Source organism: Clupea harengus, chromosome 22, assembly GCF_900700415.2.
Source record: "Clupea harengus chromosome 22, Ch_v2.0.2, whole genome shotgun sequence".
Taxonomy (NCBI): Eukaryota; Metazoa; Chordata; class Actinopteri; order Clupeiformes; family Clupeidae; genus Clupea; species Clupea harengus.
Genome location: NC_045173.1, coordinates 20,335,177 through 20,351,343, shown reverse-complemented (window position 1 = coordinate 20,351,343; position 16,167 = coordinate 20,335,177). Strand labels below are relative to the sequence as shown.

At 46.0% G+C, this 16,167-nt stretch overlaps 1 protein-coding gene across 1 annotated transcript in view; it reads right to left on the bottom strand.

The window, feature by feature from the left end:
- Window positions 1-867: 867 nt before the first annotated feature.
- The window catches only part of mtnr1aa (melatonin receptor 1A a), a 39,525-nt gene continuing 24,225 nt past the window's right edge, over window positions 868-16,167 (bottom strand). Inside the window, exon 2 of the mRNA XM_012835219.3 lies at window positions 868-2,747. Coding sequence (XP_012690673.2) covers window positions 1,879-2,747 — 869 coding nt within the window. The 3' untranslated portion in view covers window positions 868-1,878. The remainder of the gene's footprint in view (window positions 2,748-16,167) is intronic.

Below are 16,167 nucleotides of genomic sequence, written 5' to 3'. Positions count from 1 at the left end.
CAGGATTGAACCATGGGGAACACCTGTAGACAGATTTTTGAAGTCGGATAATACATTGTTTATTTTTATACACTGAGTTCGAGTTGATAAGTATGATTTGAACCAGCTGGATGCAGAAGAAGAAAAGTTAAACTGATCAAACTTAGAGTGAAGTATGTTGTGGTTGACCGTGTCAAACGCTTTCCGGAGATCTAGAAATACTGCACCCACAACTCCTCCTCTATCCATAAGGGACTTGACCCTTTAAATAAAATAGAGGGGTGGGGTGTAAAAGCTGATTAGAGTTAAGATGATAAATTAGTTGCTCTACTGCTAATTTTTCCAAAACTTTGGACATTATGGGAAGTATACTAATAGGTCTGTAATTGGCTGCTGAGTGAGGATCACCATTTTTAAAGATAGGAACTATAACTGCAGGTTTCCAGTGTTCTGGAAAACACCCATGTTCTTGAGAGAATGACAGGTTAGCAATATGGGTAGTAGGCTTTTTTAACAACAGGCAAAGGTCTTTAACCAAGGCAGAGTCCATTTCAAAGATTAGGGGGGATATTGTGCATGTGTTTGTGTGTCAATCACATGTGTGTAATGTATGGCAAGTCAGAAAAGAGAAATGAAGTGGAAATCTTTCTGAGAGTGTAAGCTTCTTGTGTGTAATGTTTTTTTGTGCCTATAAATGTGTGTGTGTGTGTGTGTGTGTGTGTGTGTGTGTCTTAGAACAGGAAATGGGAACCTGTATGTGTGTTTGTTCATGTGTCTATGAGTGCATGTGTGTTTCAGTTATGTGTCATGTGTTATGCATTTTCACTTCGTGCTCTCCTGTCGGTAGAAAACACAGCCCCATTTTAGAAGTACACACTCAGCTCTGTGTAATCTGCAATCTCTCCTTTTTATTATTCATATTTTATTTTGCATATGAACAAGTCATCAGATCCATGCATACAAGAAGCTGAAAAAATGATGAGGTGGAGAAAGAGGGGAAAGGTGACAGAGTATGGAAAAGATGGGGAGGGGGAGAGCTGAGAGAAAGAGAGACAATTCCCATACTTGCAGACATGTTTCCTCGACACAGTGTTGGGAATAGTTTTTTCAGGGTGTGGACAGAGTGGTGACTCAGACGTATTGCTTCCTCTGTGGGCAGTGGAACGGTGTTGCACTGCTTGAGGTTGTTTCTTTGAAACTGGTAACAGCTACAGAGCAAAAACTCTTGGTTTTACGGTACACGGTTGTGACCAGGCATTTGTAGAAAGTTGCTGGCTTTTTTTTCATGGCATTGGACTGATACAAGTTTTTCGTCTTCACTCTCCACTGAATAGTCACAGCTAGTGACATTTTTTCTTTTTCATATGTATATATTCATATATTGTTATGTTGATTTATAGATACTCCATATAAAATAAATACATATAATACCACTTACATCATTTTTTTGTTGATATAATTACTGTAAACACTGAAGCAAAAAAGACATCATATAACCTTTCAGGTACCTTGAAACAACAACAACATTTTAATTAAAATTCATATATATATATAAACCATATATATATATATATATAAACAAACAGACAAAATGAAAGTTCTTGGTAAATTATGTGATTCATTCCGCCCTGTTTTATCATTGATTGTATAGAGGCATAGAGAGCACAGTAGAGTGGAAGCTGCTTATTTTCTGTTTGTTTTTGTTCATTTGGTAGGCATCTTCTATTTCGGCTTCACTTGTTTGTGCATTCAGGTTTGTTCTCGTATTCTGGTTTCTGATGAACCATTTTCAGTTTCACTCACATTTGTTCGTACAGCACTTTCCTTTTCTCTTAACTCTCCCCTGACCTCTGTTTTGTTTGTTCGTTTGTTTGTTTTGTTTTCTCTCTGGTCCATCACTCAGACAGAGTCCACTTTGACCTGGTTGTTGTTGGTCATGAGGGGCGAGGGTTTGCTCTTGAGCCTCTCGACCGCGTCGTTGGAACTGTCCTGTAAGAATATGCGCGCCGTGCACAGCGACACCACGATGCGCTTGTACTCGCGCCGGAAATTCTGGTTTAGCACGCCGTAGACGATGGCGTTAAGGCAGCTATTGAAGTAGGCCATGAAGTAGCTGGCCACGAAGAGCCACTCAGGGATGAGCGGCACAACAGTGGCTGGGTCGATGGCCACAGCCAAGCCGATGAAGTTGAGCGGCGCCCAGCAGACGGCGAACAGCACGAACACCACGAACATGGTGACGAAGTTGCGGACATCATGTGGTGTCAGCTTGGGCCGGTTGTCGGGCTTGACGCGCCGCCTCACCTGGATCACCAGGATCCAGATGCGCAGGTAACAGTAGGAGACAATCATGATGGGCAGGATGAAGTGGAAGAAGACCACGGCGATGGTGTACGCCGAGCTGGCCGACTGCTCGAAGGTGCACGAGTAGACGCGCGGGTCGTACTGCAGCGAGCCCACGAACAGGTTGGGCACGATGGCTACCACCGTCAGCACCCAGATGAGCAGCACGTAGCACACGGAGTTCTTGTCGCTGTACAGCTTGTCGTACTTGAGGCTGTGGCAGATGTAGCAGTAGCGGTTGATGGCGATGCCGGTGATGTTGAAGATGGAGCCGATCACGCTGAGGCCCATGAGGAAGCCGCTGATCTGGCAGTGGTAGAAGCCCAGGTTCCATCCGTTATGGAAGATGGACGTCAGCACCAGGGGGTACGGGTAGATGGCCACCACCAGGTCTGCCACTGCCAGGCTCACCACGAAGATGTTACCTGAGAAAGGACAGAGGAGAAAGAAAGAGAAAAAGACAAAAAGGGGGTATTAAAATGCAATATATTCTACTGCATTGTGTTAAAAACTCCACTGGGCTTCAGTTATTGCATCATTGGACATGACTCAGGCAGTGAACATTAACAGCATGGGGGTGGGGGGCATGTGTGTTTGTGCTGAAGTTATCACTTTTCCTGCATGTGATGGCACAAATACTTGAACCAATGCAGATCTCAGCCAATGTGAGAAAGACAATAGCCATGGAACCTTATCCTGAGGGACTATAGAGGTATATGCATGCGTGTGTGTAGGACTGAATATGGGGGGCTTATTTTTTTTTTGTCTGTGTCTGTGTGTGTGTGTGTGTGTGAATCTCTACATATACATTTGTATGTATATGTTTGTGTTAATGTGGGCTTTTGGCATGTATTAAGGAAGTACTCCGGTGCTGGAATGAGTGCTGTATGTGGTGTTTCAGCCATGGTGGAAAGTAGGTGGAAAATAGGTCTATGTCCTGATTTAATTAATGTGCATTCATAATTGGGTAACTATAATAATAGGGGTGAAGGACTCGACATTGTGAACAGAGCCAAATGATTATCTAACACTCCAATTAAGGCTGAACGCCCGCATGGCAAGCGCAAGACTCCACACTCTGCTGAGCTGAGCCATGTTTAAGCTGAGGTGAGGTGTTGTTTCCCTCTGTGACAGGTGTGAAGGTGCACACACACACACATATTCACACTCTCTCGTCATAGTCATAGTCAGATTCTTTCACAGCCAGTCCTTTACACACATACAGTACAAACTCACAAACCAAACCTCGTTCACACACCTCATACTAACAGCATCTTGGGGATAGGAATGGTTCAATATTTATGTTTGGAGAATGCAAACACATTCTGGAGTGCGAAGCTCTCCCCAGGAACCAGGCAATCAGACATAAGTCTTGTCTCATTACCGCGCGCACACCAGGGCCATTCATGCGGGACTTGGCATGAGGTTTGTGTCTCTGTGCCGTCAAGACAATGATGAGGAGGCATTCTCAAGAGAGAGAGTGGAGCAGGACTTGAGAGAAACACACTTGTCTGACGGTGATAAGAAGGTGGCACTACGCCATTTCTCAACAACATGGCGTTTTTTTTTTTAATCTCTTTTCTTTCCTTCTCAAACGGTCGCTAGAGTAAATGGCGCACTGCTGCATACCAACCAATGAGGAGAGAGCGGAAGGAGGAAGGACAGAAAAAATAGCGTTTATGCAGTGACTCCTGGACGAAATGGCAGATCTGTCAGTCAGAGTGATTTTGCTGCCGGGGGCACGAATTCACACTCGGCAGGTGCTTATGTGCAGTTTCTTTGCTCTCCTCTCTTGTTCCTTTACTTTTTTTGGTCGCTCTGTTCTTCCATGGCGTGCCAGGCATTCTTTTGGGAGGGGAAAGTCACCTTGAAGGTTATTAATTAAGAAGGGTCCTCAGGGATCTGTCAGTGTTTGCGTCCCCGAGAGCGGCAGGAGGATTAGGAGCACCTGCGATCGTCACGGGAACGCTTGCGCTCGCACTCCCCGGGGCGGCATCCCCCGACCCCTGTAACGTTGCTGCACCATCTCCCGGTCACCGGCACGCCAAAGAGACCTGCCGTGGCATTTCCTGTGCTCAACGGAGCTGATGTCCTGTGACGGCAGGATCAGCGAGGTCATTTCCTGCTCCCCTCTGTGACAAGGCCTCTGTGGGTGTCTCACAAGGGGGGGTGGGGGTGTGAAGGGTAGAGGGGAGGTGTGTGCCAGGAGACTGGGTGGGTGGATGGGAATGCAAGGCGGACTTGCCTGTTAGCCTGTGAGCACTGTGAGAAACCTCAGCCCCGGCCCTGCCAATGGATTAAGTCTCCTACCACACACAAACGGCCACACACACACACACACACACTCACAACCATACACCCAAACTGCAGGAATTGGCGGGCAGGCCACCTTTCAAGAGCTATTTTTACCAAGTGGTTGCCATGGCAAATAGCTTGTCACTCAATCACCTCATCTGGATTAGGGTGAGATAAGGACTTTAGGCCAGATGTTTTTCCTGATTTTCCTTCCTGCCCTCAGCCTTTTGTTGCGCAGCACAACGAGAAAGGGCTCAGAACGCTCGAGTCACCTATGTATAACGTCTCCCTTTGACAGGCGCGCCTAGAGACACAACCGCGTACACATGAACAGCAGTGACCCCCACGACCTCTGAACACCTGACATGTTCTTCCAGGAACAAGTGGAGCGTAATGCGTTTCTGTGGAGGCACGCAAACTTGCATGACCCAAGGGCATTTCACATGGTTCGCCCTGAGCTTGGCACGAGAAAGGTGACTGGTGTGGTAAAGGTCAGACACACACACACACACCAGTCCTAGCGTGTGTGTGTGTGTGTGTGTGTGTGCGTGTGTGTGAGAGAGAGACGTATACATCCAGGTCGGACCTGGAGCAGCAGCCACGGCAAGTAATATCTCCTAGGGACCGAGCTCAAAAGCGGAAGATGAGCGTGTGTGTGTGTGTGTGAGAGCGACGTATACATGAGCTAGCCAGGCAAGGTCAGTTGCCAAAGGTAATTCAAAAAAAAATTGGGGTGGTGGGAAAGGTCACAGAAGGTCTCCTGGCACCCTCTAGGCCTCTGGATTATGCATAACCTTCGCTATAATGCATGTTAATGTATGGTAAACGCCACAGGGATGTGAACTGATTTCAATGTGTCAAGACATGTGCTGCTCTCTGACACGCAGAAGCAGGGCAGGAGGGGATGGCATAGAGGCCTGAGAAGGATGGTACTGTAATTGCACATTTTTTTCTCTTTATTTTTCTCTTTCTCTTTCTCTCCATTCTCTAATTCTTTAATCCTTCCCTCATCCCCCCCTTTTCCTGCCACTACAGCTTGAGCAATTAGCTTTCCATGCATTTTCATAATTTGTGAAAAAGTGTCAATAATTCAGCTCATCTGCGAGTCAAAAGGACAGGGGTGCCAGGAGAGGGTGGCAGGCCGGGCACGCGCAGAGCATCATCAGAGCAGAGCGATCTGCCTGTGTAATGCGTCGTGCCAGCAGGCAAACCCACCTCGCTTACAGTGACTCATCTGCGCGAGAGCTCCAGGGTGTGCCCAGTGACGACAAGCTCGGGAAGGTTTAAATTGAAAATAATCAGTGCTTTACACACACACACACCCACACACACACACACACACACACCCCCAGATACACAGATATCTCTGCTGTTGGTCACAAAAAGGCCAAGATGAATACAATATGTGAGAGTGCATGTGTGTGTGTGTGTGTGACAGAGACAGATAGATTTGTGAAAGAATATTTCTCTGTGTACTGCACAGTTGAGTTGACAGAGGTCAGTGTGTAATCTAGAGACCTTTGGTGGAGGCAGAGCATCAGCCAGGCATTGGGGCAGCGGAGGTCTGCTTTATTGGATTTTTAGATGATATGCTTATGAATGATTCAAAAGCAGGCCAGCCAGGAGTGATGAGGCTGCTGTTGATAAACTCCTTCTCCCTCTTTCATTTCCACAGTGATCTCCCATATATTTCTCTGTGCATTTCACTCTGTTAAGGAAACTCTTCATCTCTGTCTTCATCTCTCTCTTTCTCTCATTCCCTGGGTCTCGCTGCCTGTCTTTCTCCTGCTTTGACAGGCTATTTCCAGGAGCTCACCAGAATAATAATGAATACACACACATACACAGACACTCAGAGAAGCATATGCAGCAGATAAATATGGACACAGAATCTGCCTGCTTGCACTGGAGATGTCTGTCATAGCACATGGTGCCAGCTGATTTGATTTATGCGCCCGGCAGAGAATCAAGCAGAGGAGAAAAGGCAAAGTGAGCCGAGAGAGAAAGAAAAGGCGACAGAAAATAAGATGGAAAAACAGAAGGAACCGGGGCGAGAAATGATGAGAGATGATAAGAAATGTGAGGAACAGGCAAAGAGGTGCAAGAAGTACCAACAATACAAGACAAATAGGCTCAATAAATGAGTGCATCTCACATAGTCCAACAGATCCCTTGATGCAAAAAACTAAAACTCAAACATTTAGACACTTAATTAGGCCAAAAGAAAGAAATCTGAATTTAAATTATTCAGTCATGGTGGTTTTGACTATTTTTCTCTAACCAGAAAATGTTATCCTCATCTGAACTTGGCAGGAGAAATAGAGAGGAAAAAACAATCCTCAAACATCACTTTATTATGAAAACTAAACAATGGAAAACAGACAGAGAAGAGAGACAGGTCTGATCATCAAAATGTTTATGGACTGTTCAGTAAACTGCCTCAGACCTGGCTTTGTTCTCCATGGCACTGTCTGTCCTTGTTCCACAAAACAAACCAGGAGTCTCCAGGAGGTCTCTGCCTGAAGGAAGCTTGAGGCGAGTGTCGGGTTGTTTTTTTTGTCCTCTTTCTCTCTCTCTATTGTATTCACGCTGGGCCTTTCACCAAAAAATACATTGATGTCTTTCTTTTTCTCCTTCCTATATCGCACTCTTGCTATTTAAAGTCCTTGAGAGATGTTGCTGTGGGTCAAAAAAGCACACGCGCACTCAAGAAAACAAACATGTTATGGACATGGAGGAGCGTCTGAGAGTCTCCGTGCCTCTCAAAGCCCGAGCCACAGGAATCGATAGAACAGAAGAGAAAAACAAGCTCTGAATTATACTTTTTCCACACTTTGGCTTAAAGCAAAACAAGAAAAAAAAAGAGAACTTAAACCAAACAAAGTCTCAAGCGGTCTCCACCATGCTAGGAGACAGATCGGACTAGCACCAGCATTCACATGGCCCGTGCCAGGCTGGGCCGCTTGCTACAGTGTGATTGGGGGCGTGAGGGGCTCTGGTGGCGTTCACACACACACACACACACACACACACACACACACACACACACACACACCCCCCCAGTCGGGCATGGTGTGAAGACACCTTGTCAGCCGCGCTCAGCATCTCTCTGGAGGAATCCTACCTGACAGTGTGCCACAGGTGGCATTACACTCTGCAACTGGGCAGCTTTGTGTGAGTGAGGGTTTGTGTGTTTGACAGTGAGTAAGTGAGTGGGTGTGTGTGTGTGTGTGTGTCAATAGGTGTGTGGCTGGGTGTGCTTGCGTGTGTTTGTTTTGTCTGTAGCTGATGGGGTAGTGAAGCTTACTGACAGGGTCTGGACCCAGAGGCCACAGCACACAGCCACTCTCGGTATGAAGGGGCTCCTGATCAACCCGAACCCCACACCACCCACCTGTTCCCACCTGAGAGTGTCCGGCCCCTTCCTTTCCAACCAGTCGGCCTGCTTCTCAATCCACTGCAACAGCTGGAAGATGTTTGGCATCCAGTTTCAGCAAGTCACTTACTGTATGCTAAGCCCAATATTCTATTTGCCTAATAAGTGTCAATCAAAACATGCAAGTAGGCAACCCTTATGATTAAACAAAACAACAAAGACATCAGCAAATGAATGAAAAAAACGTGTCCATCTAATGGTGAGCAGCATGATGACCTTGCAGCTGTGTCCCCATTGCTGGCACTTCTGAAATCCACATTAACTGCACAGCTGGGGGGAGTTCCACAGCTGGAGAGGCAGACTGCCAACTATTAGCCTGACCTCACTTCTCACTTGGCCTCTGCTGAACATATGAGTGAGTGGATATGTTTGTGTGTGGGTTGGGGGGGGGGGGGGGCTGTGTTATGTATGTGTGTACATTTATATTTTTATGTGTGTTTGTTTATGTTAGAGTGAGTCTGTGTACAGTGTGTGAGATCAGAGAAGGTTTTAATATGCATGCCTGAATGTGTGTGTGTGTGTGTGTGTGTGTGTGTGTGTGTCCAAGTGTATATTGGGGACAGATACAGAACTGTACTTTCAGGCCCTAGGCACAAAGCTCTGAATTTAATAGAATTATGAATATGGCCGCATTTCCAACTGCACACACACACAGACACAGATCCCCCGAGCTGTACAGCACTTTTCCTCAGCTGTTTCACAGGACCTCATCTCTCACACATGGGGTCCTGACACTATTCCACACTCACACACACACACACACATATTAACACACACACACACACACACACACACACATATTAACACACACCAACACATTCACTCTGATTCATTCACTCTCAAGTCTGAGTGGCCCTAATCAGAGGCAGTATGAGCTGTTCCAGGAGCTGTGGACCCAGCGGACAGTGAACCTCTCCTTAACCATGTTTCACTTAATCAGGACATTTGCATGTGTGTGCCGTTGCTGTGTCGACCGTACCAAACTGGCCGGCCAGCCCAGCCCCTTGACTAATTACAATAGAACCAGCTCACGCTGACCCATCCCACCACCCCCAGAGGTGCTCCATGATGCTGGGCTGCATTGCAGACCCCCCCCCCCCCCTCCTTCTCTTCCTCATCCAATCATAACAGAGCTCACTTAGGGATGGGACTACAGAACTTGAAGAGGGCTTATGGCAGCCAACATTAATAAGAGTAAAAGATGAGTCGTCAGGTTCAGGGTCTCAAATGAGACTTCTTGGCAAAATGGAGGTATACATGGAGTGTGTGTGTGTGTGTGTGTGTGTGTGTGGGGGGGGGGGGGGTCTATGTTAATATGACCTGCAACCTAGAGAGGGAAGGTTGACTGAGCAGAAAGCCTGACCAAGCAAGAGAGAGGGAGGGGAGGTGGTGGACATCAAAGAGGGAAATGTTCACGTTAAGACCGCTCCAACACTTGCTCCAAGTCCTGTCTATTTTAGGATCTGGGATTATATGCATTCCATGAACGGTGAGTGCGTCAGAGGGCTGGCGAACCTTGTGCCCGTGTGTGGACACAGACTGAATGAGCGAGGGAGTAAGGGGTGGTGGGCATGGTTTTTTGGCATGTCACTGCTATGATAACCGACGGGGCGGATGCAGGCCACGGCTCAGTCGGGGGCCTGGCACACCGACCCAGAGACAGCCCAAGAGTTCAGCCAGAACACAAGAGGAGAGAGGAAGAGCAAGAGGAGAGGAGAAGTGAAGTCAAAGATAGGGTAAGAAGAGAAGGGATTAGAGGACAGGGAAAGAGGACGGAAACACAAGAGGGGTGGGTGGGGGATACTGTGCAATCATGCACTTTTGCCCCACTGGCCCCTGTGTTACCCCTCTCTCTCAGTTTCTGCAACAGCAGAGAGGAAGGAGCTACCCATCAACAGACTCAGTTTGGCTCCGAAGTGTCTGCTGCAAAGCAAAGATTGCTAAGCAGTGCTTAGTTTTGGTTTCAGAATGGGAATCTACTGGAGCTAGATGACTGTGCTGTAACTGCTCACCTCAAAGGGTTGAAGAAGGGGATGTACAGACTTCACAACTCCTTGATCCAGAATTAAAAATGGCTGAAAGTGTGACGTGCATTTGCATAGTGTTCCTCATATGTATAATTTGAGCATCCTTAGTGTATGTTGAATTGTCACCATGGTAGGCACTGCCAGCGATACAAACTGGAGGATGAGTCTGTGAAGGCTCTGGGTTGGGCTGGCATCATTCCAGACTGGTGAGCAAGAACTAAGACAAACCACAACTGCATGAACAGTCAAATGAAGCGCTCCCAAAAAGATATTTCCGCTGAAAATATCCTCTCCTAAAACTATCTCTCTCTCTCTCTCTCTCTGTGGCATGGAGCATGTGGACTGTCGTCATGGGACGAGAGGATGTGTCTCAGCCTGGAACCTGGGAACAGGTGGAGCCTCGGGTGGCACAGCATGAGACTGGCTTCCATGAAGGGACCTTTTGAGCCTGGTGCTGTATAAAACACAGTTCACCCTCCTTGTGACCAAAGAAACTATTTATATCTAATGTCAGACCAAATGACAGATAACGGAGATGTTATTTGTCATGCTTGGGTAGAATGTTAATCCAAATGTTTTCCAAGAAAAAGCAATAAGGCACAAAAAAAAATGTCCCCACGACACAACCTGGAGTAAGATCTTTCATCACAAGCACAAGATTCTACGGTTATAAACAGTGGAGACGAGCAGTTTGAGCCTAGGGTTCAAAACTCTATTGCATAAATGCACTGATGGACAGAGAGTCTTTGTCTGCAGTGCCCTGGAAATCCCCCAGTACGGTTTGAGCATTGCTACTGACTACACAATGCTCAGATCTTCGGAACCCAAGAACCCAGGGGAAAAAAAGAAACTAGATGTCAGTCCATTTCAGGGAGGGAGGGAAGCAGCCCTGTCTGCTGTTCCCAGTGCAGGTGCTCCCCAGGTGTGATGGGGGATCCTGTTGTTTTCCATTGTTAGGTGGCAGCAGTCAAATCCCATTACAGCAGCCATGCACACACGATGAGTTACAGAACAAAGACAACAAGAGGAATGCACACAAACACACACACAAACACACACACACACACACTAACACACACACACACAAACACACACACACACACACACACACACACACACACACACACACACACACACGTGGACAAGGAACAGAGCTCTTTAATGAACACGAAAAGGAGGATATCCTTCCCATCCCTTTAACAGCGTATAAAACCAATTAGAGAAAACTTCTGATTTGCAATTACTAGCTGAGCAAAGATTGGATTGATCCCATTTATGTTGTTTAGCTTTGAAGCTATCCATATAGGAAGTGCTTCATAAAGAACCACTTACGGTCCTTTAGAAATTACTCCATGCAGTGCTGCAATCACTTTTAATGGAAGAAAAAAGATTAAGCCTGTGATAAAGCAACTGCAGAGAAGCAAGATTAAGAGGCAAACTCTGAGAGGTTGTAAAAGAGCTGAAGAAAAATCTGAGGAACTTAGTAATTAAAACACGTAGCCCAAAAAAACGAGAGAGAGAGAGAGAGAGAGCGGGGTATACTGTTGCAGTGGGGAGATCTGTTATGAGCAGAGCCAACAGCATTATTCCCCCATTTGTTATAAATAGCACGAGGGGAGGACTAAATAGGCCTGCAGTTTCGTGGCGAGTGATGGATTCAACTGTGTGGCCTTTTAATCTCCCAGAAAACGATCTACATTTGGCAACGGCCAAACTCATTAACGTAGCTCTGAAAGAACATGCAGCCAGTCTGGCGTTTTTTCATGACTTGCCACTGTCACGGTTACAATATCTTGCCAGAGAAATCGTAATACGCGGCTGAGAGAGTGCTAACTTCACCGCTTTTCATCCATTCACCCTTCCTCCACCCCTATTTTTGCGCAATATCCAGCTCTTGTTTGAACTTCATCCTACTTCAGCGAACTTGAGCGCTGCGGCATGTCAGCTTACGATATGAGGATCTTAGCACCCATCCATAGACGGGCCGACAGGTCAGGGGACAGTCAGAGGTCTAGACGTGGGGTTTACTGTCTGTGGAACGGCTCACGCATTCCCCAGTTTTTGGTCAAAATGATTTGGGCTTATTTTTTTGTCGCCGTTTCCCTTCTAAAGCAGATGCTCACGTCCCGGGTGACCCTGCAAGCTCCAATTAATCTGCTTAGGGCTGGAAATGTGTTGCGTAAATGTCACTCGCACTTAAGTTATTTATTTATTTACCCGTCTATTTATTTATTCAAATAAATACTCTTTCTGTATAAATGTTGTTTTTCTACTTTGATTTGTTTCTCCTTCCTTTCGGTGATGTACGCTGTAAACGATTTGAGATTTGATTTCTTGCACTTTTGGATGTCCTTTCCACTTAAGCTGTGGGTTACAGTCTGGGTCAGAGCGATAACAAGCAGCCCCCCCCATCCGCCCCACCGGCCCTGCTCTCCCCATCCCAGTTTGTGCAAAGTGTCACTGTAATCTGAACCAGAACCGCCGGGTTCTGGTGTTGTCACTTTTTCATTAATCCTCATATTAAAAAGCCCACTCCCATCTCCTCTCCCATCAGCAAGAATGAATCCTATTTTCCACAACAGCAGCCAGAATTAACCTCCCACCCAACACTTCCACCTCAAGCCAAACCAAAGACATGAACACACACACTTACAGATCGTTGTGAACAGAAATACACACTTTATCTATGCACGCATGCGCACACATACACGAATATCCTCTAACTCGGCTCGGTGACTTCCTCCAATGAAATTCTTCACTGAGCGCGCCAACTCCGCAAAACTCATGGAAATGCGAGACACTCAGCACTCAGGTGTGAACAGATGTGTAGGCACCACATGCCAAAGGTCACACTGAGACACACACACACATACACATGCGCACACACACACACGCACACAAAAACACATACACACACACACACACACACACACTTCATGCTGGGTTGATTAGATACTGGTGCAATTACCTGGACTCGCTGAGAGACGAGAGAAGGGGATGAGAACAGGAGTGGTGTGAGGAGTGAGAGGGGAGAAGAAGAAGAAGGAGGAAAAGTGCTGACCGTGCACCCTGACCCGTCCCCTTCGACATATTCTATAGGCTCCCGCTCGCCGGTGTCCAAGTCTATTCATTTTTAACCAAGCCCAAACTAACATGGCTACACCGTCCACAAGGCCTGCAGGACACACCCTCAACAGAAACTCCTGGGTACGACTCAACAGAAGCCGAACAGGACATGGACGTTTCCGAGCAAATATGCACAGGATGAACCTATGTGATGCTCCAGACTGCCCCTGTGGGGCCCCAGAGCAAACTGCTGATCACATTATCAATGACTGCAACAAGTACCAGTGCCCTGGCCTTCAGGCACTGTCTACCCTGAACAGTGAAGCACTAGCATGGCTCGCGGACACAAGCTTAGTTATCTAACAGTATGAAATGTATTTTGAGACATACGAATATATATATATATATAGCCCAAGCCCAATCCCATGCTCCTCTCTGCCATTCAGATTCTACTCCAAACACTTACTATATCTCACCTACTATACATCCTTACAACAAAAGCACTATGAAGGCTTGCCTATAATCAAGAACCCTTGCCTGTTACTGGGAACTAATGCTGATTTTCCATCAGATTTATAGCCATTGTCAGTATAGGGCAGAATTCATTAGGGGCAACATCTCTGATTTGTTGATGGTTTGTCATGTGGTTTTGTGATGCATCTTCTTTTGAAGGCAACCATAAAGTTTTATTGACGCTGTTAATCCACCATGACAAGCTAAGCTACAAAGAAAGCAGATCCAATACTAGCTTCAGTTTTTTCTTGAAACGGCTGTAATGTAATTAACACATACTGCTGTCATTCAGAATCTATCCTTTTCTGCCCATATCTATTAGCCGTGAGAGGCAGCGACTAATTTGTGAGCTAATGGGGAGATATGTGCCTCAGAGATGGCGATACATAGTCATACATCAGGCTCTGGCTCGCTTGCTGTCTCCACCTGGGCAGGCTGTCTGGGTTGGGCGAAAGCCATTTGGGACCAGCGGGGTGTTTTGGAGCCGGTGAGGGACTGAAACGCGATAGTCAGGAGTGACGGGCGCAGACTAGGTGAGTGCAGAGCCACACTCAGAGGCGAAAACTTATCTTTTATTTATTTGCTCTGCCACACCGATTTCCACCTTGGCAGGATGGCTTCACAGTTCCCGCACGCATGCATGCACAAATACACACATACACACACACACACACACACACACACACACACACAAATAACCCCGACACAGAGGCAAACACTTGTACACCCAACACAAGGTAATGGACACTGACCAAATCTCCAAAGCTATGTGTTCGCACAGGTACAACCAAATGTGACCAAATTCTGACTTACCATCTTGCTACCACATGCATGTACTATGCACATACAATATATTTTAACAGGCACGCACCTTGTGACATACAGTGCATGTTTGCACGCACTCACATGTACCGCGTACAAGTGAACACACACCTACACACACAGTTCCTTTACAATGAGGCATTCCAGAGGTTTGGGTGGACTAATTCGCTTGGGAGCACTTGGTGAGATCAGATAAGCGATGTGTTAGTAATTTGCTCACTGATGACAAGCCCTCAAAGGAAACACCACACCGAGCCACATTCACTCCAGCACTTTCAAGTAGAAATAACCGTTGCTGCCTTCAAATTTAACAAAAAGCCGTTCTCTCATCATTACGTCGCTCTCATCTAATACTTTTCATTGATGGGGGGAAAAAAACACTTTTGCCAATAACTGGAGAGATGAAAAATGAAGGACTCAGACCTCGCCATGCTAGACTTCCTCGTGATGAGCTTTTGACAGACTAAAACAATATTAGTTCCTGTCAAATTACAAAAGGTGTTTGCAAGTGACATGGAGATAAGATAAACCAATACTTCACTATTTTCTAAGCCTCCGCTCTTTCTCCATCCACCCCTCCCTCTTTCTCTCCTAGTCTGCCCATTCTGTGTGTGTCATAAAGAATGGGAATAAAAAGTAGGGCGTCTCAGTGAGTAGGCACGGTGAGACTGGCCTGTCTGATTTGGCAAGTGATACAGAGAGTTTCTCACCGATCGGAGGCCACACCATTTCCCATGGAGAAAAACGGCACTGAACCATGGAGAAACTGTCAGCTTCAGAAGTTTCAACAAACGGCGTACTACACACAGGCGTGCACAAACACACACACCCAAACCCACACCCACACACACCCCGTATCAATTCTCATCGCCATCATACACACACACGTCTCACCCTTCATCTCTGTATATCTCTTTCATTGTTCTCTTTTCTTCACCAATACCGAATTCACTTGCAGTGTCTATGAAAATGTTGTAGACACTGCATGTATTCGTTGACAACCTTTTATTTTCATGACTAAATTGTAACGCAAAACAAACAATAACTTTTCTATAAATCTCGGTTCTTATGCCCTGACGAGTAAGACGAGATGAAATAACTGGCTCTCTAAGTAAGTTAGTGCAAGTACAAATTCTCACTGCCTCCAAGCATCTTGGATCATCATTGGATGATGTTGTTTTTCCTGCTTGGTGCCTGTCTGCGCAAATGCCAGCTTTCAATTTAACTCATGTGAGCAAGCTAACCTTGTCATAGCTACTAATGACTTTAGCTGGCTTGTCAAATGATGACTGCCTCATCTTCACCAGTGGCCTGCCAAGTTGTTAGAAAACAACAGAGGAGAAGTGAAAAAAAAAACACAAGCAATTTGAAATGACAGCTGAAGTCATGGCATCCAGCAGTGTATGCCAAGGTAAATATCAATATGTTGATTGATAACATTAGGCAAACAGTAACATCACGTCTCATAGACTTAATGAAAAATGTAAAGTTCCACTCACTAAATTTTGCCTGAAACAAAAAAAAAAGAAATGTGACTTAAAACTTACTACAATGTTAATTAAACGACTAAGACTACAACAAAATAAAAAAATCTTGTCAAAATGAACACTGTTCCAATGCCTCACCCGTTTCTCTCACTTACATCATCCCCACAACTGCTATTATTTCCAGCTCCTGACTCATAAA